At 41.0% G+C, this 25508-nt stretch overlaps 1 protein-coding gene across 4 annotated transcripts in view; it reads right to left on the minus strand.

The window, feature by feature from the left end:
* LOC105687921 (homeotic protein spalt-major) overlaps positions 1–25508 on the minus strand; it is a 60370-nt gene that overhangs the window by 3995 nt on the left and 30867 nt on the right. For 3 of the 4 annotated variants that reach the window (XM_048658587.1, XM_020853545.2, XM_048658588.1), the window contains exons 1-2: positions 9322–9996; positions 2888–6775 (exon numbers count right to left, since the gene is read on the minus strand). In XM_048658587.1, the coding sequence (XP_048514544.1) occupies positions 2888–6775; positions 9322–9451 (4018 nt within the window). In that variant the 5' untranslated portion in view covers positions 9452–9996. Of the gene's footprint in view, positions 1–2887; positions 6776–9321; positions 9997–25508 lie in introns of those variants that run through there. The other variant, XM_048658586.1, reaches the window with a different exon arrangement.

Here is a 25508-nt window from a genome sequence, read left to right on the forward strand (position 1 = left end):
TTTACTTAGTCTCCTTCTTGCTATTTTTTTTATTCAGAATATTATTGAATATTTCAAATTAATAGAAAAACAAAAACAGCAACAGTAACAAATTCGCCCTTCCTATATTCAGTGTCCTTTCACCAGATATAGTGTTCAATCGATTTATTTAATAATAAATATATATATATGAATATGTTTCTTTCTATATAATTTTTTGAATGTTTTATTTTCACTTCGAAAAAAATCACGTGCATACTGAATTTCTACATATGAAAGAAGAGATTTCTTCTGAACATTATAATTTTAATTACCATTATATTAATATCATTAAGATTATCATCATTATTGTTATTGTTTATATTATTAACATCATTATTATTGTTGTTATCATTATTATCATTATGATTATTATTATTAATTAATAAGCATTAATTATTGATTATTTTATTATCATATTCCATCGTGATAGAAACTTCGAATTTTAATGTCTTTTATGTATTGTTACATTGAATGATGTGACTATTGTAATCAGTCAAAAAAAAAACAAGAAATGCTCGATATCACCCTCGATCGTAATGAATGTAGACATTGAAATTAACGAAGTTTGTAACAACGAAAGAATTTCTCTATGAATAATGTGCATTGTATATCATATTCGTACAAAAGAAACGAAACAAAAATCGGAACTCATTGCTTCTGTTCGGTTTTGTTCCAGACGAATCATCAAATAAATATAGAACCAAATGAAAATTATCGAAAACGAAAACGGAGAGAGAGAAAAAGAGAAAAAAAGAAACTAACGTAAAAAAAACCACCCTTATACGCCTACGATTTCTTTCCGTACAGTTCTTTTCTTTTCTCTTTTTTTTTTTTTTGCTTGCAAATTATAGCACGTAATTTTTACTTATTTCATTATGTAATAGTAAACTAATCAGGGATTAGGATCAAGCGTGGAGGCAGGTTTATACTGTACAAAGCCGTTTATTCAGAGCCGTACATATGTGGTAGTTGTTATATACGTGATAAAAAAAAAAAAAAAATTCTAGAAAAAAAAATTATGTATATTGTATAACTGAAAGAAAAATTGTTGTAATAAAGAATTGAAATCGTTCGAGTTATGCGGCACTTTGTCGTGATATTCCATGTAACAAAATTCAATTTTTGCAGCGATAATTATAGGTCTTCACTATATATATAATGTGTATATATATATATATATATATATATTTATATATGTATTTGTTTATTTATTAAGTATACCATAATCATTCGTAATTATATAATCATATTTATTTATCTTTTATATTAACAATGATGATGATGCGATGGTGATGATAATAATTAAAATCATTAACGACAAACGATAATCAAGAGTAATGATAATGGTGATGATGATAGTAATTATAATAATAATAGTGAAAATAATAATAATAATAATAAGAATAATAATAATAATAACAATAATGATAATAATAGTAATACAAAACAAACCTATATAACTTACAAAATGTATGTGTATGATACAAAAAAACCGGCTTCGTTTCATTCATGAAATACGTGTAATGTAACTAATTATCAAATTGAATCTATAATGATAATAGTAATAATTAAACCAGTATTATGAATAATGATAATAGTAGTAAACTAATAATTAACAAATCATTGATAATGTTAATTGCAATAATATTCCTCGCTCGTTTTCTACTAATAATTATATATACTTTATGTACGTGTACATAATGTATAACACATATATACGCATTTTTCTATGTACCTATACATACACCTATATACCTAATATTTATTCATATATATGCATATTTATGTAAATATGAAATTTTGGCAGTGTGATAAACAAGAAGTAATAAAAAAAAAAAAACGAAAATTGCAGAATAATTAAGCAGCACGTCTTTCGATTTTTTATTTCTTTTCTCTTTTAATTTTACTTTACGCGATAATTAAGATCATTTTTCAGGATGAACAATTAATTATTTGTTTAATAATTCGATGATTATTATTAATATTATTATTATTGGGATAAATACACCTATGTGTAATCGTGTATGCGTAATATATCTATATATATATAAGTATATGTAAAAGTAAAAAGATATATAGGTATAGACAGACAAGAAAGAGATCTAGGAGAAATATGTAGATATAATATAATAGATATATAGAAGGATTTACATACAAAGTAATATTTAATTATTATTATTATTATTATTGTTATTATCATTAGAAAGAGTTAATCAAGAGGCAGAGGGGAGTGCTGGGCCCGGCTACACCACGTTATTCTTTTGGGATTAAAAAAGTGATTATCAAAAAAACGGAGAAAAAAAAAACTATACAACAACCAGACATGTGATAATAAATAAATGAATAAAAATGAAAAAAAAAAAACAAAAAAAAAACATCAACATCCAGAAAATTTAATTTGAATGTAACATTTTTTCCGAAAGGTATGTATGGGGGTGGAAAAATTATTCACATACCTACATACGAAACGTTCAAGGTATACGTATATGCGTGGAGGAATTACAAACATATATGTGTATGTATACTACAAATCGAAATGATGTATAAAATTACACAAATTTTTTTTCCGTATCTTTGTTCTCCAATTGTTAAGTATAATTTCTGTCATTCTTTGGAACCGAATCAATGAATTCATTTCTATTTTTTTTTCTCATTCGCGACAGACGTGGATCTGGGGGTCGGAAGGAGGTGCGGAGATCGGGAGAAATTATCAAATTTTTTTTCGTTTCTTTCGAATCCTCGGTGGTTTGTTTTTTGGTTTTTTGGTTTTTTTTTTTTGTTTTTATTTTTTTTTCGTTTCGCTTTAGGGATGCCGCGGGAGGGTGTAGCGGGAACCCTGGCTCGCCCTGCTGCTAGCAGCGCCTACCTGCTGGCCCTCCGACAGCTAGGCCGAGCGGGTTGTAGGTGGATGTTGCAGCTAGGACTGCGGATGTTGTTAAAGAAGCCAACGGACCGCTGCTACCGGAACCGCTGCTACCGCCGTTTCCGTTACCGGGAGCGTTGTTACTTATCGTCGACGGTATACTGTTCACACCTGCGACACTACCCATCGAACTACTGGTCGACGGCGGGGATGAGACTGCCTGTAAAATTCCGGCGAACATCCCGAAGGGATGAGGGGGCGGTGGGGGATGATGAGAAATCGGACCGATCTGTTGTTGCGACGAAGGCGGAGGTGTGGCCGAGGGTGTCGAGGTCGATGTGTCAGCCGGTGTCGATGACGCCCTCGGCGTTAAATCCAGAGGTGCACCGACGCCGCCACCGATGACATTACTTCCGGTAGCTGGTCCGCTCATACCGCACGGCGGACTGATCGTTTTGTCGTTTCCGTTGTAATGGTGAGGCGTTATCGGCGGCGAGGCGGCGACATTTATTCGCGGAATGGTCAGAGGGGTCGTCGTACTAGCGCACGTCGTCGTTATGGTTCTGACTTGGTTCTCGAGGGCCGCCAACGAGGTGGAGAACAACGGTATCGAAGAATGTCTCAACGACCTACGATCGATCTCCTCCTGAATGTCGTCAATGTCCTCGCCGTCGGCACTCTGTCTCTCTCGAACGTCGTCGCAACGATCATCATCGTCCCTTATGTCGTCGTCGTCGTCCTGATCATCCATGTCGTCCCCCTGATCGTCGAGGTATCTGTCTTGTTGCTGTTGCTGTTGCTGTTGTTGTTGTTGTTGTTGGAGATGATGGTGGTGATGGTGGTGGTGGAGGTGGTGTCTCAACTCTTTGCCGTCCAGGTGATTGTCGGTACGGTCCGCGACGTGCTGTTGCCTCGCCGTTGGAAAGCCCAAAGCGAAACCTGCCCCCGCCGCGGGATGGAGGGAGGGAAAACCCTGGGGTAGGAACGAGGCCAACGGGTGGTGAGGGTAACCTGGTGGAAATTCGTTAACTTCAGCCGCTTGAATCTGCTCGGGACTAAGATCGGTCGGTTCACCGGTGTGAAGTCTGATGTGCTGCTGAAGTACGAGAGCGTTCGTAAATTTCTTATGACAAACCGGACACTGGTGAAGCACCCTTAACGGCGGTTTCGCCCTATGTACGCCCATGTGCGTCTTTAAATTACCTTTAGTCGTGAACGCCCTACCGCATATCTTACACTTGAACGGTCGTTCGCCCGTGTGCGTTCTGTAATGCATTTGAAGGGCGCTCTTACACGATAAAACCCTGTGACAGATAACGCATTGATTGGGATCCGTCAGTTTGTGCTCGATATTATCGACCAATTGCTGAAGTTTCGACGTCTCGGAGGTCTTCGTTATTTCTATCAGACTCTCCCACGAGTTGTCGTTACTTCCCGGCCTAGGCAATAGGCTCGAATATATCGCCGGGTCCCTCGCGGGGTCCACCATCATCTCACCTGACGGTCCGGTCGGAGTCGGAGGACCCTGCACCGATGACTGATGATGGGTTAATTGGTGGTGGGACGGGGGTCCGGTGGGGAATAAAATCCCGGCGAACGACGTCTGGAGACTTCCGCTACTGGCGCTACTGCTGGCCGGCGAAGCGCCCGGGTATCCCATCGACTGCTGGGGATGACGTCCGCTCGCCCCTCTGCTCGACAAATTCTCCGGTTGTTCCTCCATCTCCTCGTCGCCCTCCATGTCGCCGTCACCCTCCAATCTACCGCTCATCTTACTGTCCATGCTACAGTCCTCGTAAGCCTGATTGCGGAGGTTCGTCGGATTGGCGGATGACTGCGGCGAGGCGCACAGGTAACGTCTCGTCTCTTCGTAATCGTCGATCTCCTCCTCGGCGGTCTCCTCGGCCTCTTCCGGTTCCCTTTTGGGAGTTACGCGATCGCCCGAGCCGGTCTCATCTCTACTGGACGGCCTCGCCGGCCGGTAGGATTCAGAGGGCGATCGATCCCGCGTCGTCGGTGACCTCGCCGTATCGTTGAGTCTCAGCGTTTGCTCGTGGATCGTCGGACTACCCTGACGCTGTTGATGTTGTTTCTGGAGCGAGGGCGCCGCGTGCGGCGGTGTCGGTTGATCGTGAAAGGAATGATGCGAGTTCGAGTGAGTTACGGGTGACCTTGGGGACGGGGTTGATATCGCAGCGCCGAGGGGCTTGCTCAGATTCTCCGGTACGTCCTGCTCGTCCCTGCAGTGGTTGACCGGGACCGGGGTTCGGTAAAGGGGCGGCATACCGGGTAGGGCGAGGGTCAGAGGTAGGGGCGGTTGGGGCGGAAGGAATCCGTGCGCGGCAGCTGGATGAAATGGGGGGTGATGGGGTCCCGCGGGCGGCGGAGGGGAGTTCAACGGTCGCTGACCGGTGGCGGCCAATTGTTGGAGCAAGGGCGGATGGTACTTGTCGAGGTGCTCGGGTATTGGGTTCGGGTTCATTTTAACGTGGGGAAACTTGGCCGTGTGCCTCTGGAAGTGAACCTTGAGGTTTCCTTTGGTGGTGAATCGGCTTCCGCAGACGTTGCATTTAAAGGGTCGCTCACCTGTGTGTGATCGGATGTGTATCTGGAGTGCCGAGTCGCTGCCAAAGACCTTGCCGCAGTATCGACATCGGTGCTTGAAGAACGGCTCGCCCCTACCGCCCCCCGATTTAGAATCGTAAGGAGATAGTCTCGATCCCTTTCCGCTCCTGAACGCGAGCTCGTCGGCGAGGTTGTTGGCCAGAAGGCCCTGGCTCGCGTTGTCCAGTACTTCCTGCGCTCTTTTCTGTAGCATTTCGAGGGTGTTCGGTTCGTGAAGCGGCGGGGGGTCGGTGTTGGTGATGATGGTTGAGGCGAGCGAGGAACTGATAGAGCAAAGCGACGGCATTTGATGCGATAACGACATGTGGCTGTTGTTGCTGCCGTTGACGTGCTGGCTCGCGGCGTTCGTTTGACTCTGCGATCCGTTCCCGGTGACGTTTACGCCGTGGATCGTGTTACCGCCGACGTTCATACCCGGCGCAGACGCGGGTATCGGCAGACCGATCGGCGAATTGCTCGTCGGCGGCACCGAGATGTTGTCCTGGGAGATGCTGACGGGCGTTGACGGGCAGGGTGACGTGGTCTGCCGGTGATGACTCGGGGGTCTGGAAGGAGGTGGTGACGTCAGGGCGGAAAGGGGTTTCGGATGAACGCTCGGCGACGTCGATCCCTCCTTGCTCATTTCCGTTTGAACAACGTTCGCGGCGTCGTTTCCGCACTGCGTCGCGGCGGACGCGGCGGCGGCGACGACCGCGGTACCGTTCGGGTTGCTCGGCGTTTGGTTGTGGGTTATCGAGAGCTGCTGTTGCAATTGGCTTATCAGTTGGAGTTGGAACACCTGCTGATGTTGAAGGGTGTACAATGTGCTTTGTAGCAGCGCTAAGTCCTGAAGAGCCGCTTCGCTGTCGGCTCCGCCCGCGAGGGCCGTTGCCGCGAATTGCGCCACGGCAACTTTCGTGTTCTGGAGCGCTTCGAGGGTAACGTGACTCGCACCAGCGGGGGGAAACACCCCCGTCGACGGCGGTCCGCCCCCATCGACGAAGCTGTTATTGTTCTCAGCGTCCTGCCGATGTCGAATCTGTTTGCGCGTACCCTCTTCCTCCTCGTCCTCGTCATTTTCGTCAATGTTATCGGCTTCGACTCCGTCGTCGTAGTCCTCCTCCATCGGAAGGTCCTCACCCTGAACCCTCTCGTCTCTATCCTCATCATCCCCGTGGTGAGAGCGTGCCGATGTGAGGTCCACAGCCTCATCACCGATCCCACCCCCACCCACACCGCCCCCGCCGCTTTCCTCTCCATCGGATCCGGAATCGTTGATCCCCTCTTCTGAAACCACAAATCGTTTTCGAAAGTTAGTAAAACAGTTTTCTGCAATACGCATCGTTGGCAATGAAGAATTAATGTTAGCTAACGGTTGTTTGTGCATGTTTCTCGTTACTAACTGCGGATACCGAAGGTTGTAACGTTACCAACACGAGTGTGGTAAGAGAGGGGTTGATCGGTAAAAACGGTAGCTGTTTAAGAATATCGTATCGTTGATAATTTTAGTGGTACGAAATTTTTCAAGGCGCTTCTGCGCTTCGTATTTTATTTGCATTTATTTATTTTTCTTAACAAATATAGGTACCATGGCCCGTTGGATTTAATATTCTAGTTCATATTGTGATTGACCTCTTTTAGTATTCAACGAATTTCGAATTCGTCTCGGGGTCCCATCGAAGCCGCTTGTTTCGCGACGCATAATTCTTACATCGATAGTTTTATAAACGTGCATATATATATATATACATTAAGCAAGAGCTTTGTTTCCCGTATCATATGTATAACATATACCGCATAAACGATTCACTTTATATACTTTATTGAAATTTCGGTTTCGGTAAACTGATTATTAAACGTCTAGACGAATTTTTTTCAGACTGACATAATAATTCAATTTATTTTCTTTTATATTTATAATCGTTGTCGTTGTAAATTGTTTTTTTTTTTTTTTCTTTCTTTTTCGACTCCTTTTATTTCGCAAAATTAGAAAACAATCGCGATGACGATTCTTCGGGTTCGATTAGATGCGAATCACGAAATTCTGTTATAACAAGAATTTCAATTATATTTATTGTCGAATATAAAATAGGACTCGAAGATTTATGAAACTCATACATAATATACATGTATAAGGTATAGATTTTTATTCCATAGAAATCCACTCCCGGTTATTACATATCCATAATTGTACCACATGTACAACGATATTACACGCTGTCAATGATAAAATAATAAAAAAGAGAGAGAAAAAAAAAGTAAAAAAAATATGGCCATCACGAGGGCCATCGTATATATTCTTCGGCACGTGCCTGTTGCTTAATGAGCGGCACAAAGACACCGAATAAATTGAATAAAGACGAACATTGTTGTTATTAATGAGTCAGGCGCGGTATCCGCTAACGAAAAACTTCATAAATATATAATAATATCTATGGAGACATAACGTGTCAAATATTATTTAGCTGTATGTGTGTGTGTGTGTGTGTGTGTGTGTGTGGTAAAGAAAAAGAAATAAATGATATAATAATAATGACATTATTTATTCTAACTATCGTAGTATAATGATCAAATAAAAATTTTCGAATCTATACGAAATTACGGAATTATGTAAAATCCGATATTATGTATACATAATTATTATTTAATTATGACACCGCTGAACAAATCGATTATTACAATCTCAATCTGATCAAATAAATTTTCATCCACACCATTATTATTATTATTATGATTGTTTTTGTTGGTATTAATATAATTAACCGACTGGTATATCTTATTATACAACGTCTGTAATCCGTGAAGTATAAATTTTCCAACTTTTATGAGAATCGTGCAGAACGATTATACTGCTGCGAAATTTAGAAATTATTATTAAGGTAGGTCGTTTTGAGATAATATATATAGTGAAATTATGGAAAAAATTTCCATGAATATTTTACCATAATACTCACTATATGTATATATATATATATATATATGTGATAATAATGATATAATATAATTATTCGTGAATCGTGATGCAGGTGTTAATTATGCAGATATTCGTTATATGAAAAAAACTGAAATGCACGAATAAACCGGAAATGTCAATATATAGCATTGAATATCCGCCTAATTATCGAAATAACGATCGACAAAATATATAAATACACATATTAAATATATAATCCAACAATGAATATTCAATTAAAATTGCCAATTATATATACATGCGTTAAAATGATTCGCACGCTTACGCATATGCGATGGCCGCACTATAATCATTCGTGCTGTACTCAACCCCGTTTAAAAATCGGGTATTTTCCACCATCATTGAATATTTCAATGGGTAAAATTTTTTTTTTTTTTTTTTTACGTTTTTTTTATGTCATTTGAATTTTTAATTTCATGAATTTTCTTTTTTTCTATTTTGAATTTTTATTACGAATCCCGTTATATATACGCCATTTCCTGGTCGGTATATATTTAATAAGCTGCACAATCTACAGGTATACAGGAATATTTATAAAACGCTCGATTCGCGCGTAATACGAAACTAATTTTAATCAAAAGATTAAAGATCGGCAGCTACCGGTGTTCTTACGTAATTTGTATTCATATTTGAATATTCAGTATCGGCGTGTAAGGGAAAAAAATGAAATCTCATACGCGTCCCAATTCTCCAGATATAAAACGTGTATATATCAATTATTGATTTCTGTCCAATCTATGAGTATTCGATACGCCTCTATACGAGAGATGACTAATCGAATCGAGAATGAGAATCTTTGTTCTATATTTAGAATTATTCATATAGCTGTCAATCGCATGTGTGAAGAAATAAAGTGTACCGGTAAAATCTGTCGTTGAATTCGCAGGATGATCGCTGCAAAATTCAGCTGACAACGAGGCTTCCCTCGAACGTTGTTTATCACCCCTTCTCGCCAAACGTCTGGTAATACTCCAACGCATCAACTGCATTTTGAAGTTTAGAAAAAAATTTCTCCGTCTTTTTTTATCATCCCTTGTTCTTCATTTGTATTTATATAAAAAATTATTCACTTTTACTTTCGCACAGCGATAATTTTCATCCCTTAAAATTCAAGGGGTGAATATCGAAACAAAATCAAGAGAGTTCAATCGTCTCAATGACGAGGCTCGTGCGAATCGGCTCACTTCTTTCAGTCCCAAAATTTCAAAATTCCAAAACTCTTATAAAAAATTAACAAACAATTAAAACTGCGTCCCACTTGCGAGTCTACGATTAGATTCGATAGTGTGAAAAAAGAGGTTTATCGTCTCGTTGGTAATTAACATTGAACAAACGAAGCGCGTAATTATTTATCGGGCAGACAATCACCGCGATTATGCAATTTATGAAAAAAATTTTATAATCGATGCAAAGGACGATTGTTACGATCGGTTGTTTACCGTCAGGATAATTAATATATTTCGCCGGACGGATTTCGGACGGAACGGGGTGCTGCTGCGGGTCCACCACCGTCTCCGTCGTTCACGCAACAAGGATAAATTCCGACTGAACCAGAAGTAGAGTCCCGTAGGTTGTCTGGGGCGCGTAGGTGCGTACGCCACTGTCCTCCCCCTTCTACTTCGCCTCGTTTCCCCCACCACCTGGTAATTCGACTCGACCAATCCCCACCAAGTGTTACCGGAAAGCCGGTTATGACAGGGTGGGCGGGGCGGTTAATAAATCAGGGGGGAAATATGGGCGGGGCGACGCATCAGCCACTCACCGAACGGTTATGAATTTTCATACACACATTCGAACGCTCCCGTTCCAACGGGGTCAGGGGTCGAAGCGGTCTTCGAACGCCGAAAATCGTCGGCTGGTGGGAACCACCCCTCCCCCCTCCCCCCCACCTCCCGAAAAATATTCTCTTATTTTCTCCGCCCCTGAACGATCCCCCGTTTCCTACCTCAATTTCGACCGCTTTAGTCCCCACCACTTTTACACGACGAAGTTAAAGTTCACAGCGATTTCCGGGGACGACGTCCGCCGCGTCGGAGGTCGCGGAGAGGAAATAACAAAAAAAAAAGAAAGAGTACACAGAACCACGGAGGCGCTCCAAGGAAGAGGAAAGTGAATGAATCGCGACGACGTCTGTAACGGACGGGGGGGGTCAATCACGGAGCGGCGACGGCGAAGAATATCGGTGCTCCGTACAAGAGTTGTTTGTTTTTTTTTTTCTTTCGATTTTTGTTTTTTCAGAAAACCTCGTGCCCCGCGAATTCCGACACCTCACCAAAACAGCTGGAATCTCATCTCTTGTTCGGGACGCAATTCGAACGTCTCGTCGTTGAGCGGTGGATTGAGCTATCCATGATTACGAGGGAAACGGGTCCGACCGATCGTCGTGCGAACCCCTTTCATGTGTACGATGCGTATACGCACCGCACCGCGGGGTTCGCAGGATGGGAAAAAGGACGAGAAGAAGCGGAAAAAGGAGAGAGACGGGAGGCGAAGGACGAAGAAGGAGCGGAGGATTCGCAAGAATTTTTGAAGGCTGGACACGAAGCGGTCCACGCGCGTTCTTCGACCGGACATAGCCGTAGAGCAGTTTCAACGACGCCGTCGTCCTCGAGGATCGAGCGATCCTTCCGAGAATTTGGCTTCCTCGAGTTCGCTTTACTTGGGGAATCGGAGGCATCGGCAGCGTCACCGGGAGTTCACTTTATATCACAGGTAGTAGATATATATATATATATATATATGCACACAACGGCGGAGACAGAAAACCAGACGGATCATTGTGCAATAATCAGAAAACGAAGCTCACGGCTGTGCAAGGTAGTCAGTCGGGGGCTCCCGAAGACCCGGTCCATCATTGTCACGCGTTCTTACGATCGACCTTCTTTCGCCGGGCGGGGACTTTAATATGCTACCTGCCTGCCTGCCTGCCTGCCGCAGCAGCAGCCCCTGGCTAATGGTTCGAATCGTGTTTCGGCGGAACTCGAATCGTATATACACATCCCCGATCTCGCGGTTCGATTATTCGATCGAAAGTCGAGCGTTACAATTTGATTTCCATTGAATTATCCACCGTGACCGCGATTAACTGAACGTTCAACGCTACCTATACGTCAAAGGATGCAGCGGACGGACAAAAGATGGTGATTTTATTGCCTCCGTTGCACATGATGATGCTCTGCGAATAACGAGCGGGTAGAGTGAAAAGCGAATAGATTTCAACGTCCCTCAAAGGACGTTCGATGGCGTCAAAAAGCATGGAAGACGTAGAGAAAAAAAAAAGGAAAAAAAGAAAAAAAGAAAGAAAGAAACGGAGGAAGGTGCGTTGAATCCGTCGGATTCTTAGCCGGTGTTCCGCGTGTAATCACGAAACGGAGAATCGCCGGGTGTGTGCGTATATCGCGTAGCTGTAGCGTCGACTTTCCGAAGGCTGCGGCATCTCGTATCTCGTCAGTCTCCGCATGTATATATTCTAGCAATTATGGCTCTAAAATCACCGCTCGGAGGTATACCATAATATGGGTTCATATTTTCTCTTTTACAATCGCGTATACAACAGTTGCGTATATATATATATATATACCTATGCAGTTATATACTACTTCGGTACATACATATATATATATATATATAAGTATTATAGTTACCATCGCAGACCCGAAGTGATTTACAAGGGGGAATATTTCTGGCCTCTATACAGTCAACCGTACTACTATACTGTACACTTCTTCCTTCTCCACGGAACGCTGAGCTACCCCACTGCACTTCCAGTTGTGGGGCACAACGTCACGTTTATATATGTGTATATATATATGTGTATATATACCGCGTACACGGATGTGCATGTAAAAGATTTTGACCAAAGGAGAAAAAAAAAAAAAAAAAAAATAAAGGAGAAGAGAAACGTTCTTATTCTTTTCGCTTTTCTTAAAATTTTCGAAAAGCTAACTTCGGCAACGTCTCGTTATGGTCCGTATCGTACAATCCCTGTATAATGACACCGTGTACATAACTCAAGAGAAAACGGTGGTGGTGCTTCTTCTTTCTCTCGTGGGCAAAAGCGAGGTCATTGTACTCGTTGGAAAATTTTTGCTCCAAAATTGATTTACGACGGGTCAAACGCACGCGTATGGTTGCGCGTTTACCTGCGGTGGGTAAATTTTCGAAAATTCACGAACTGTCGGTAGGGCCGGTGGAAAAAAAATTTTTTCGGCAAAAAGAATTTTTCGGCACAGAGATGAATGGAGATGACGATTTGTACGTATGCGTATATGTATATTCGTCTGCAGCGGAACACGTCGACCCCCTCCCTAATGGAGTGACTTGTCAAGGCGAAGGTCGAAATACTTCTCAATCGTCAAGATCATCTTCACGATCGAAACCGTTAATTGGTCTATCCGAAAAAAAGAGAGAGAGAGAAAAAATAAACTAAAAATATATCGGTATATCTATAATACAGTTTCTATATAAATATATATTAGTATGTGGACGGTGAAAAAGATGATCGTGAATCACCGGTAACACTATACACGTACATACGTTCTTACGAGGTATATATGTATATATATATACATATGTACACGTATATATATATATACTTAATGTTAAGAGAGTTAAATTACGTGGCACGTTGAGGTTTTCCATTGGACGATACCACCTGACTTCTAGGACCGCCCCCTGCGCCTCCATGCATGATATATGCGTGTACCCTATACCTGCAGCGGAGGCAGCGGCGGTTCGAACCCCCCCTGACTTATATTAAGGTAAGGTAAATAGAGAAGTGGGAATACACCGGTGTGTACACGTGTATATACATATACGTACGTCATACACGGATACTGCAGAGTTAGGTACACCTAATAAGTTGGAGATGTATAATAGCGACTGTGAACGGTGAACGTATTCGCCGTCCTTCTCCTCAATTCTACGTTTCCTCATCCCCGTCACATATTTATAACTGGATGTGTACCCGGTACGTGGTGCACCACCTCACCGTAATGCATTCGCTGGCATAAATGCTGCCTGCAACTGCATACACGGTGCGGTTCACGTATTTATACGTATGTACGTACGTACGTACGTGAAATTTAATGTATACGGAGCTTTGAGGAACTAAGCGAAGGTGAAAGCCCAATTTATATATGTGTAGATGATTTAACAAACGCGAGAATCGACGTAACCAACGAGTCCGTTTCGCCAAATCGTTACAACGGACAATTTTTATTGCAAAGTTTAGAACGAGGTGGAAATTGTTATCGTCAAGTGCACTCGGCGAATTTTTGAACTATTTTGGATGGATCCGATTTTTTTTTTTCTCCCCCCCCACCCCCACCCGAATTGATGTTGAAAATTTTCGTCGAAAAATCGGAGTAGGTATAGGTACGTTTTACCTATTCACTACGTATATAGGTATGCGTAAGTATTATACACGAAGCTATGCATGCCTCTATATACATTATATACAGCGAAGCCCTAGAATTTTACTGCTGCGATTATTTTATTGACCTAATGGCCGAGAATTCCCTTATAGGGCATATACTGGGATGCATATATATATATATATACGTATAGGATATAATTCATTATCTCTTCGCGTGTACATATCTGGGTATATACGTATATATATATACATACATATATAGGTAATAATAGACACTATATACGGATTTAGATCATAAGGTCGCCGTACATGATCCGAAAAACATCATGCGTACGTACATACCTATGCCTGATACACACATCTGGGTATAAGTACATGTCGCGTCGGACGAGCCATTGATCATGCGACTCGCGTTTTTTCTTACATATATATCCAGGTGTACACCACGTACGTATACGTGGGTTGATTGCAGGCGGTGGCGGTAAATATCGATCGCACGTCTCGCGATCATTGTTCTTATTTGTTATTAAATTATTTATCCGATCCCCGTCTCTTCGGAGCTTCGAATACGATTCCTTCTCTCCCTTGCTCCGCTGTCGCTCTTGTTATAATGTAAACCACCCTCCGCATGTGATCGAAATCGAGGTTTGATAAGAATTAGGTGGTGAGATGAAACGAAGAGACCGAAAGGAAAAAATCTTCCCTCTTACATCTCCTTTTCGATTCGAACTGCATCGATTATTTATTCATTCATTCATTCATTTATTTATTTATTTATTTTCATCCCTCGGAATTTACACGTACCTACTTTAATTTCATCGGTATTATTATACCGATCCGCGCGATCAATCGATCCCCTTACGCATATACCTGCGTATTACAGGTATATACGAGGTGTACGCGTATGTGTGTGTTTAGGTTTTTTCTCTGGTCAATTTTCGTCCTCTTTATTTTTTCTTTTTGTTTCTCGGTTTCTCCCTTCGAGCGCGGTGTAGTACGTTGATGTTCGTTGTTCGTGCTTTTTCAGGATGTATGTATAGATACGGTATATCGCGGTATGGGGTGTACGCGCGCACACGCACGTGTATACACGTACGTGTTTGCGTGTATGGTGAATTCGCAGGAGTTTCGCGCGGTATCTTATCGCTACTCGAGACTGAGCTACATCGCCCAGGTTGGCGCGAGTATTTATTTATTTGCAAATGAATAAATAAGGTCGATCGATGCGCCGATCCAACGATGCAATTTATACATATATAAATATACGTATACGCGTACACGCGTGAAACACGAATCTGTATATATCTATAACTGGTTGTCTTTCTTACTCTGCTTTTCAGGAGGATCGAAAGATTTCGCTCCAAGGATTCCTTCGGGATCCTCCACGCTACTCGTATAGGTATGTAAACACACACGTGCGCGTATACGCGCTTTAGAAGCGATCGTAGCGCGTTTTATTCAAAAGCGGCGGGTGTATGGGAATGAAAAAAAAAGAATGAAAAAAAAAAAAAAAAAAAACAGAAAAACTAACGAAAAACGAAAATAGAGAAGAAAAAGGAAATCGACGCGGCGCGGCGCGGCGCGGCTTGTCATACTCTTCGGGCCTTATCTCGACCCCTTTTTTTTTTTTTTTTTTTTTTTTTTCTTTTATTCTCGCGAATCGAGTCGGACCCGATTCTCCCTTGTATATATAATAGTATTAATAGTGATCGGAGTAAGAGGAATTTTCTGATCAAACCTCCATACCGCGACTACACCGTACACACTCTTTCGTCGACTATACCCGTCGCGAAGTTCCAGATTGTCCTTTCGCGTCCTTTTGCGCTCTGCTATTGCCGCACAACCACCACCACCGCCACGTACCACCACCGTCGTCGTCGTCGTCGCAACCGCCGAAAAGATCTCCTCTCGTCGCGTTCGTCTTGTATATGTGTATATTTTTTTTTTTATATATATATATATAAGTACATACACTCGGTTATACATATGTATATAAACGTGTATATAGTTATACATACCATTCACCGATACAAAATAACGCGCGCGATATCCGATACCGCAAACTGTAAGAGGGTTTTAATGTCCACCGAGCGTGCCGCATAACGCGCACCGCACAAACGAACTACAAATTTTATTGGGACCGAGAGAAAAAAAAAACAAAAAAAACTAAACGAAAAAACAATTATCGGATTCGATTTTATACACATCAGCTGCGGTCCACGTATTTTCACGTGGTTCGTCGGTGTACAGGTATACAAATAATTTCACCCAAATTGCAGAGTAAACTTACTTCGATCACGATTTTTGACTAACATATAATTAGATGAGGATGTCAGGAAGATATCAAATTGAAATGTATTTTTCTTTCCATCGTCAAACCTCCCCGTATACTTCGAATATTTCAAATAAAGTTGGAAGTTTCCATCCCCTTTCAATCTCCTTGAAGACCGATATTTTTTTTTTCATTTTCAATCTTTCAACGAGACGCGAATCTCATATGATCGTAATTTTTGCATCCAAAACTTTCCGCGTCGTTCGAAAGGTGTGTATTAGGAGAAATTTTTGACGGTCGGTGAGGATATCGTACACCTTGTACAACGAGCCGGGGCGTCGTTTTTCGGTTTTTCATAACGTGGACGCGGTGCAGTGTGCGTGCGTGCGTGAGTGCGTGCCGTGAGTTTGAATACTAATAGTGTTTCAGAGTCCCGAAAGTACGTTCCGGCGAGGTGGTTATACTATCGGGATTTGTAAAGGATAAAAAGGGGCGAAGGGAGAACGAAAACGGGGGGGGGGGGGGGGGGGGGGGAAGGGCGCACGCGCGATCCTTATTAACTGAGACCCTCGGGCATTTTCAACCTATTTACGATCGGCGAGGAGCGCCCTTTTACGACGACACAACACCGACGCGCATACCTATATACCCTGCACGGTGCGCACGGGGCACCCGACGAACCGTAACCGAAGCAGTAACAATAACTATATAACTGCGATAATAACCAGAATGATTATAACAATAACGACGATCATCGTTCTGGTAGGTAGAAATATATATAGATGTATAAGTATACAAGCGTATAAATATTGGAATGTAATATAAACCCGCGAGAACCAGCTCGAAAATCATCGCTGCGCCATCGTTACGTGACGTGTACACGGTACATTTAATTTTGAGACAATTGCACCGAATTGATTTCAGGAAACTATCGAAAAAAAAAAAATGAAAAAAAAAAAACAACAACATATCCCAACATTCTCGCGACCGAATATCAACGTCGTCCCCACCACTCACGATCGGCTGCACGCGTCGCAGTCGATGTAAAAAATTTCATCTCACCGTTGGATCGAACCGAAGAACAAAAAAAAAAAAACAAAAAAAAAAGAAGAAGATAAAAGTTTTTTACAATCCCTCCGACGATTATCTCGTTATCGTATAATAAGATATTTATTATTAATTACAAGATGTTTCTTTTTTACATAGATAACAAGACTCTAACGTTCGGTCTATAAAAATTCCATATCCAATAAATCATCGCGGCGGTTAAGCAGGTAATAAAAGCGTAAAGGATAAAATGAAAAAAAAAAAAAAAATAAGAAAAAACCGATCGTTCGATGGATCCGTGGAGTGTGATCGGACTTTGATTTCGAACAGCTTGAGCACGCTGTCGAGAACCACGAACGAATCGTTCGGGAACGAGAAAAAAAAAAAAAAACAAAAAACCAAAAAAGAACGGTGGAAAAGAAACGAAAAACGAGAGAACGAAAAATGGGCTATACATAGAACGCCTCGTGTGTGATAATGATGATAAAAATAAGGACGATAACGATAATAATAACAACAATAATCACGACGTACGGGGATGGTTATATGGGAGTACATTATGCGAAGAAGGAGAGTTTAATCGGTTAGTTAACCTATTCGCACCCGTCGTCGCCGGGGGGTTGAACGTTGTGAGCGGCATACCTGATGCAGTTTATACACATCGAAGAGAAGAAGGATTTTCGAACGCGCGAGAAGAGATATCGTGTTTCCTCGAGTACCTACCTAACGAGAGAACTGAGTCAAAAACCAAAATGAGCAAAAGGAAACGTTAAACGCAAAATTGAAAAAAAAGAAAACAATGGTAAAAAAAAAAAATGGAAACAACAAAGACGCAGGTGAAAGAGAGGAGGAGACGACAGAGAGGGAGAAAGAGAGAGAGAGAGAGAGACGATTTTTCCGCACGGGTTGTACATGGGCGGGTGGTATCTTTTTCTTTTTCCCCGTTTTTTTTCTGTTTTTTTTTTTTTATTCTCCTTCTTTCTCTTCTTCTTCTTCTTCTTCTTCTTCTTCTTCGTCGGTGAGCGCTATTTAAATGCGTTGCTTGACCAGTGGGTCAACCTGGCGGCACTAATGCCATCGCTGAACCATTTGCAGCAGCATACTTAACAGACGTACAGAATATACGACATACATCGGCGTGGAATATACGCTGCCGAGGGTGTAACTCCATCGAAATGCACGTTCGAAGCACTTCATCGTCAAAGGTATCACGACCTAATAATATCGGCTAACTCCAATTTCAAAGATTCACGAATTTCTCTTCAATTTTAGAACGGTATAAAGAAAGACAACAAAAAAACTCAATCACGGGTTACCGTTGCCTATTTTATATCGTTCCATTTTCGAAAAAATTTTTTTGCACTTTCCTTCCACCCCTCAAATACGGAGTTCGGACAGAAATCGTCACCTTTTTTTCGGACGGTTTTTCGGTGGTGACGAACACGGGCGAACACGTCGTCCCTACAATATCACCCTCGTTCCGTGTGCTTCGCATCACAATATAACCGGTATCGGTACAAATGCGCGTCATTTATAAAACTGACGTAGATTTTACAATATAATATAACGAACGCGTGGGCGGCTGGTCAGCGTTTGACCATCACGGGGTTGGCGAGGGAGGGTGGGGAGGGGTGGGTAATGGTGGTCTAAGCGTAAAAGAAACGCGTACGCGCGTATACAATATTATATACTTGGTGTAAAAGTAGCCTGCAGCTGTGAAAAGCGTGCGGGGGTGTTTTTCGACTCGTGAACGTGTAAGCTTAGAACTGTACGTATATACCGTAGATCGAGGGTACGTCCGCAGCTGTCCCCATAAAACTACGTCCGTTTTCGACTGACCGTTTCTTCTTTTCTCTATACATACAAAGACTTCCGCGCTAGCGCGTGGGTACGCGCAAATATAAATGCGCCCTCATTTCGTCTATTTTCTCTATGAGATTTCAATGGGGTAAGAAGCATTGACGAGCGCGCGGTTACGTTGTCGTTCGTTGTGCACGTTGTACGTGCGAGGCCGGTATATTTCAACGTGGATCATCAGCGTCGCGATTTAAAATTCCGTCGACCCGGATACAAACGACGTTGTGTACGCGTTACACAGGCTACCGTACGTTGTGAGGCCGTTGTTCAACGAATAGCGGAGAGGAGGAAAATTTCGGCGGGGGGGAAAATTCACAGTCGCACCTCTGCGCAGAGAATGCTAAATCGCGAAATTCGTAGCTGCAGGTCGACGATCGGATTTTTCTTTTCGGTGTTAACGAGTGAAAAAAAAAAAAAAAAAAAAAGAGAGAAAACGGAAAATCGAAGATCGAACGAAGCGGTGAAATTGAAATGGGGATTTAACGGTGGAAAACAAATGGAATGAAATGAAATGAAATGAAATGAAAAAAAAAAGTAGAGTCGAAGATGTATACGCGGAGGAATGTATCCGGCGAGGAAACGTCGCGAGACATTAAATCTCAGGATTTTGTCTAAAATTAGAAATAAGAGTTTTGTATAAAGCGCGTGTGAAGTTGGGATGCCGGAATATATATCTATGTATATATATATATACACCGTCTCTTTCTTGAAACGCGCGTGTGCGTCGGATTTTACATATATATATATATAATATACGTGTGCGAATGGTACATGGAAATTAGATGTGGGTAGCGCGAAGGGATGCGACGCACGTTTTCTCGAGTAGGTGGCACACGCTGCGCGTAAACAGAGACACGCTTTTTGACTCCATATATATACATATATATATACCAATAATAGGGAAACAAACACGAGGGGGTTGGCCGCTAGAGAAGTAGCTCGTATTATATTTTCCAGACACACGCGTAACGCTCCCGTATAAACCCTCCCCCGTAAACGACTTCATATATATATATATATATACTACACGTATTTATATACCTTTCACATAATGATAATATAAGCACATGGAACGCACGAATTATTACCAAAAATAATTTCTCGATGCACCGAATTTCCGAACCCTCAGACAACGAAGAAAACCCCCGCGCCTTCCGAGACAAAAAAAATGAAAAAAAAAATGAAAAAAAAAATTTTGAAAAACGTCCAGACGCCACTTTTTGCATCCCGTACGTAATGTACGTATAGGTACTTATGCGTCCGAATATCAAACCCAAAGGGGGTTGAAAGACGACCGCAATTATTTCCTCTGATTTTTTGCTGTGATCGCCAACGCTACGATGCAAATAACGACGATTGAACGATAATTATCAGCGAAAAGTCAAAGGTCGCGTCCGCGAGGGCGTCCGGGCCAAATACGCAGGGATCAACTAGACCGTCGTCGTCCCGCAGGGGTTTCCCGATGGCTGATATACGTAGGGTGGTTTACGCACGCGTGTGTCATATAGGTGTTTAAATACATCGAAATTAATACGCACGTATATATATATATATATACATACGTATTATATATTGTACGAGTGAGGGGGTTGCACTCGGTGGCATTATAAGTCTAAGTAGAAGTAGAAGTGAAAGGGGGGAGGTGAAGGCGTCGCGTGCCCAGACCATAAGCACCCTCCGCATCCCCCCTCGTAAGGTTCTGAAGTTTTCAGGGGTGTAACACCCATAAATAAATAGGGCTTCCGTCTCCAGTTCCTTTTCCCTTTCTCTGTTTTCTCTTCTCTATTTCCTAACACTCCCTTTCATATATATATATATATATATATATATATTCGCCTTCTGCTTACACATAAAATGTGTACTATACCTATACCTATACATGTGCCTATTTACCTCGGCATAGGTTGCGCTTACGCTCTTACACGGTGTATTTCACGGAGTCCGAGTACGCGCAACGTGCGTGTGCGTATGACGCGTATTTTTAGAATTCTCCTTTAGCTTTTACATATTTCGGGAAAAACTAGCTTCATATCCTTCCCGAAGACGTACTACACAGAGGAGTGAAGAAACTCCGGTCCGTATGCACTGCGGGAACAGCCGCGTGTTTTCTTCTTCTTTTTTTTTTTTTTTCTTTCCAGCAGTCGTCCCGTCCCCGACGATTTATGTTGAATATATATATCGAGCTCTGGCATAGCATTGTGCAGGCGTTATACTTCGAACGTGTTATGGCCTTTGATTTCTTTTTCCCCGCTGATTTTGATTATTGTCGAAAATTTTTATTTAGTCATTTTTTTCTATTTGGCTATTCTTCCCTCTCTCCAGATTTACGAAACGGGCGAACGATTGATCATCTCGTTGCTCGTAACCGAACATCTTTTTGGTTTTATTACACATTGTCGATGAAAAGAAAAAGAAGTGCCCGATAAAGAAGAGATGAGCGAGCGAATCGAAGAAAATAAGCGGAGCTGATCATCGCCGAATTATACGTATACCTATATGAGGATATGCAGCAGGATCGTAAAATGTAGATTACGCATAATGTACGGGTACATATTAATTGAGGAATTTTTTTTTTCATTTCGGTCGAGTATTTTCGATCGCATGTAGTATTAATAAGGATGACGTCGAACGCCAACAAAGCTTATACGAGAAGGTTATTAATGAGGCGAGGGATTAATTATATACACCGAAGAGGATGAAGATGACGACGACGTATGAAAAAATTAAATAAATAATAATCAAATCAGAAGGAACCGATTTATAAAAAGATGTGTACACATATACACGTGCACAATTATATGCACACGATACGTGGGTGCGTTTTAATAATTTTACAATATCGTACGTACGTGGGTGTAAAATCCGTAAAATAATCTACCGGGTGACTCCGTTGATGAGAAAAATAAAAAAAGCAAAAAAAAAAAAAATAGGCGAACCGCGTTCGAAATCAAGGATCACATTCTGTACGATCACATAATTGGATCGTTGAATTAGCCCAGTGTGTTATTAAAAAAAAAAAAAAAAAAGAAAAGAAATAAAAAAATAGCAACTGAGACAAATTTTTGTTCGCCGACCAAAAAAAAAAGGAAAAAAATAAAACCCAAAAAATTATGCCCCTTGTAAAATAACGTGCGCAGATGCACGTGATTTTATGTGAATATATATATGTATATATACACGTTGCGTGTATTTTATACGATTATATTATTAGGACGTGCACTTTTCAACACATAGGATATACATTTACTACGATAAACTTATGAGATATTATTGCTGCACGTATATTGCGCCGGCTATGCGGCATTGTAGGAAAAAGAGTAAGGTGCAGATACAGCTGCTGGTCCGTGTATATATCTATATATATATAAACGAGAAGGAGGATTTTTATTCTCGTGAGAAAAGTAGAGGCCGGCCAAGCCCTTTTTGGCTCAATTAACCAATAAAAACTTGTATATAGTTACGGAACGGAATCGTAAAAAAAATAAATTAATACAAAGATATACATAATTCATACAATAAATATATATATACATATATTCAACGTGTACGTATGAAATTCTCATGCTCGAAGAACGAAATGTTGAAAATAAAAATTGTCCGCAATTTTACACCCCTATCTTTGCCAGTCCTCGATGTGTGGGAGTATACAATATGCTGATTATTCCCTCAATTATAAGGCTCGCCTCGGGACGAGGGCAAAAAAATGTGAAAAATGAGGTCTCGAGAATGGTATAAGAAAATTGAGCTAGAAAGATAAAAAGCAAAATAATAAGATCGCGGAGCGGTCCCGCCTGCAGGTGTTTGCGTGAATCGTGGAAATTAGTGGAGCATAGAAGGCGCTTCGCTAATCAATCGTACCCCTAACCACCTTATACATATATACATTTATACGTACGCTACATGGACGTGCAGGGTACGGGTGTGTACGAGAGGGTATACATATTGTACAGATAAATGTGTGTATTAATTCTCCCGCGCAGTGTGCGTTGCATTAAGTTGCATGCACGTAAGGTTCTATCTTTCTTTTTCTTTCTTTTTCCTTTACGTGGGTGTTCGTATGCACGCGTAGATATGGTATGTATAGTCATTTATATAAATGGGATTATATATGACGGTACATTACAGCTACCTTGGTATGGTATATATATAGCTAAGTAGCGGCTATTATGTTTTACACGTTTCGTGTACACGCTAAATAAATTATCACGTCGCGGTATGGGTATATAGGTACGTACGTATCGTACGTAAATACGTATATATGTGTGATACACTCGGAGTCCGACAGTTATCACGAAATTATTTTTGTAATTAATAACTACGAGAAACGTCGGCATTGATTCGCCTATAGGTTTAATCATTCGAATCACGAGGTGTGCGGATGTAATACACATGTACCGTTTACGTACGCCGTAGTAACGCACGCGCACCAAATTGCAATTTTCTCTTCTGGTTGAATTCAACTTGACAACGAGAATGACGACGACCGACCGGATCAGTTGTGGGAAATTGAATACCCCCCGCAAGTTGAATTCCCGTCACTTTTTAACCCCAGGATCGACATACGTTCTGCAGAGTTATAACTCAATTCAGGGGTGCGTTTTTTAGTTTTTTTTTCAAGTTATCTAGCTCGTTGTCAAGTTTATCGCAAAAATGGTGGAGAGCAGTCAAGTAGGAAATTTCATTTCCCGCAACTTTAGTGACTATCATTTTTGTTCTAGGATCCATATTTTCCGAGTTATAAATAATTTGCTGAACGAAAAAAATAAGTGGACCCCCAAATTGAGGTATAACTCTGGAAATATTAATCCTGGGGTAAAAGTTATCGGTAGAAAACTTGTTGGGAATTATATTTTCCACAACTTTGATAATTATTGTTTTCACCGTGAAGTTGAAAATAAGCGAGTTATTCGAAAAATAAAAAAACACCCTTCAAATAAAGCTCGTGCGAATGCAATGGAGGGCTTGTCCCAAAAATCGAGATTTACACTGCCAACCAAGCCCCCTTTATAAAAAAGGAAAATCGCACGCCCTGATTTGTTACAGATCAACCCGTTTTTGAGCTATACAATCGCTTGAATCGTTGCTTCATGTTTTTGATTCTGAGTCAAACATCGCCATTAATGGCATCTGAAAATACACGCTCTTTCGCGTTTAATCCTCGAGTTCTTCGTTCTCCTAACGGATAGATTATCCGTTTTATCGCGATACCACTAATTTCTCGATTGAGTCAAACTGGATTCGCATCGCGCATGTGACTATCGTCGACTAAAGCGTCTTTCGATGGTTAGGTGACGAAAATGTCATTGGCTTTCGTCGATGGATTGACGATCGAAGAAAAAAATAAATATAATAAATGTACCCTTGAATCTTGACGTGCATACCGACTATTTGGCGTGTGAAATTTTTATTCGATCCGTCGAATTCTCAGTTATCGTTACAATTTGATCCAGCGACGTACCGTTTCGAAAAACCGAGTAAATAATTCATAATAGATTGTAACTTTTGATCAGGTATTCGATTCGATTAAGATCGGGTTGTAATCGATGCATATGTATGTAAAATTGAGAAAAAAAATTATCTATGTATTTAGGCTCGTATGTTGCATGAACTTAATTGGAAACGAGAAGCAATGGCAATTTCATACATTATAATTGGAGAGAATTTTTTATCCAATTTTTTCCTATTTCTTGATTCTCAATTACCAATGATTCTATCGATTTTACGTATATTATGTAAGAAATTATCCCATTATACAGCAAAGAGGAAAAAAAATTTTCGCCAATTTTTATCGGCTGTATATCATTCATCCGAATGACATTTATTCCATAGTGCAGTGACCCGCAAAATTGTAAATCAGAAGAATTGAGTAGAAAAAAAGTTGAGGAAGAAAGAAAGAAAAAAAAAACTGAAAATAAAATCGAATGAAAAATGGAACGGGAATTAAGGCTGATGCGCTCTGGTGCATCAGATCCGCTTATATACGTGTATATAAATATATATAAGTATGTAAATTCGAGAATATATACATATATGTGTGTACAGGTATATGGGGCTGAAAAAGAGAAGGAATATAAAAAAAAAAAAAAGGAAGAGAAATATAAAGAAGGTCGGGGTGACAATATACAACGTAGGTATAACGACGTATGTGCGAATGAAGCCTTTCAAGCGAATGATGCAGTGCGGCTATAATTCCATCGGAAACTAGCTGGTATATGTACATATAATCGGTACATACATACATTAATATATATACCTCGAATTGATATGTATTTCATATATGATAACGATCAAGAATAATACACGAGAATGCAGGACATGAGAAACAAGAAATGGAGAAGGAAAAGAGAAGAAAATATCCAAAATCCAGGAGATAGAAGTAAGAAAAATACAATGAGGATAGTAAAATTCTAGTTTTTGTTCTTACTTATCATTTAAAAATCGTTAACATCGGGCGGGCGAGGAATTTATCTCGAAAAGTCAACAAGTCCATTTG

This window comes from Athalia rosae, chromosome 7 (assembly GCF_917208135.1).
Source record: "Athalia rosae chromosome 7, iyAthRosa1.1, whole genome shotgun sequence".
In the NCBI taxonomy this organism is placed as follows: Eukaryota; Metazoa; Arthropoda; class Insecta; order Hymenoptera; family Athaliidae; genus Athalia; species Athalia rosae.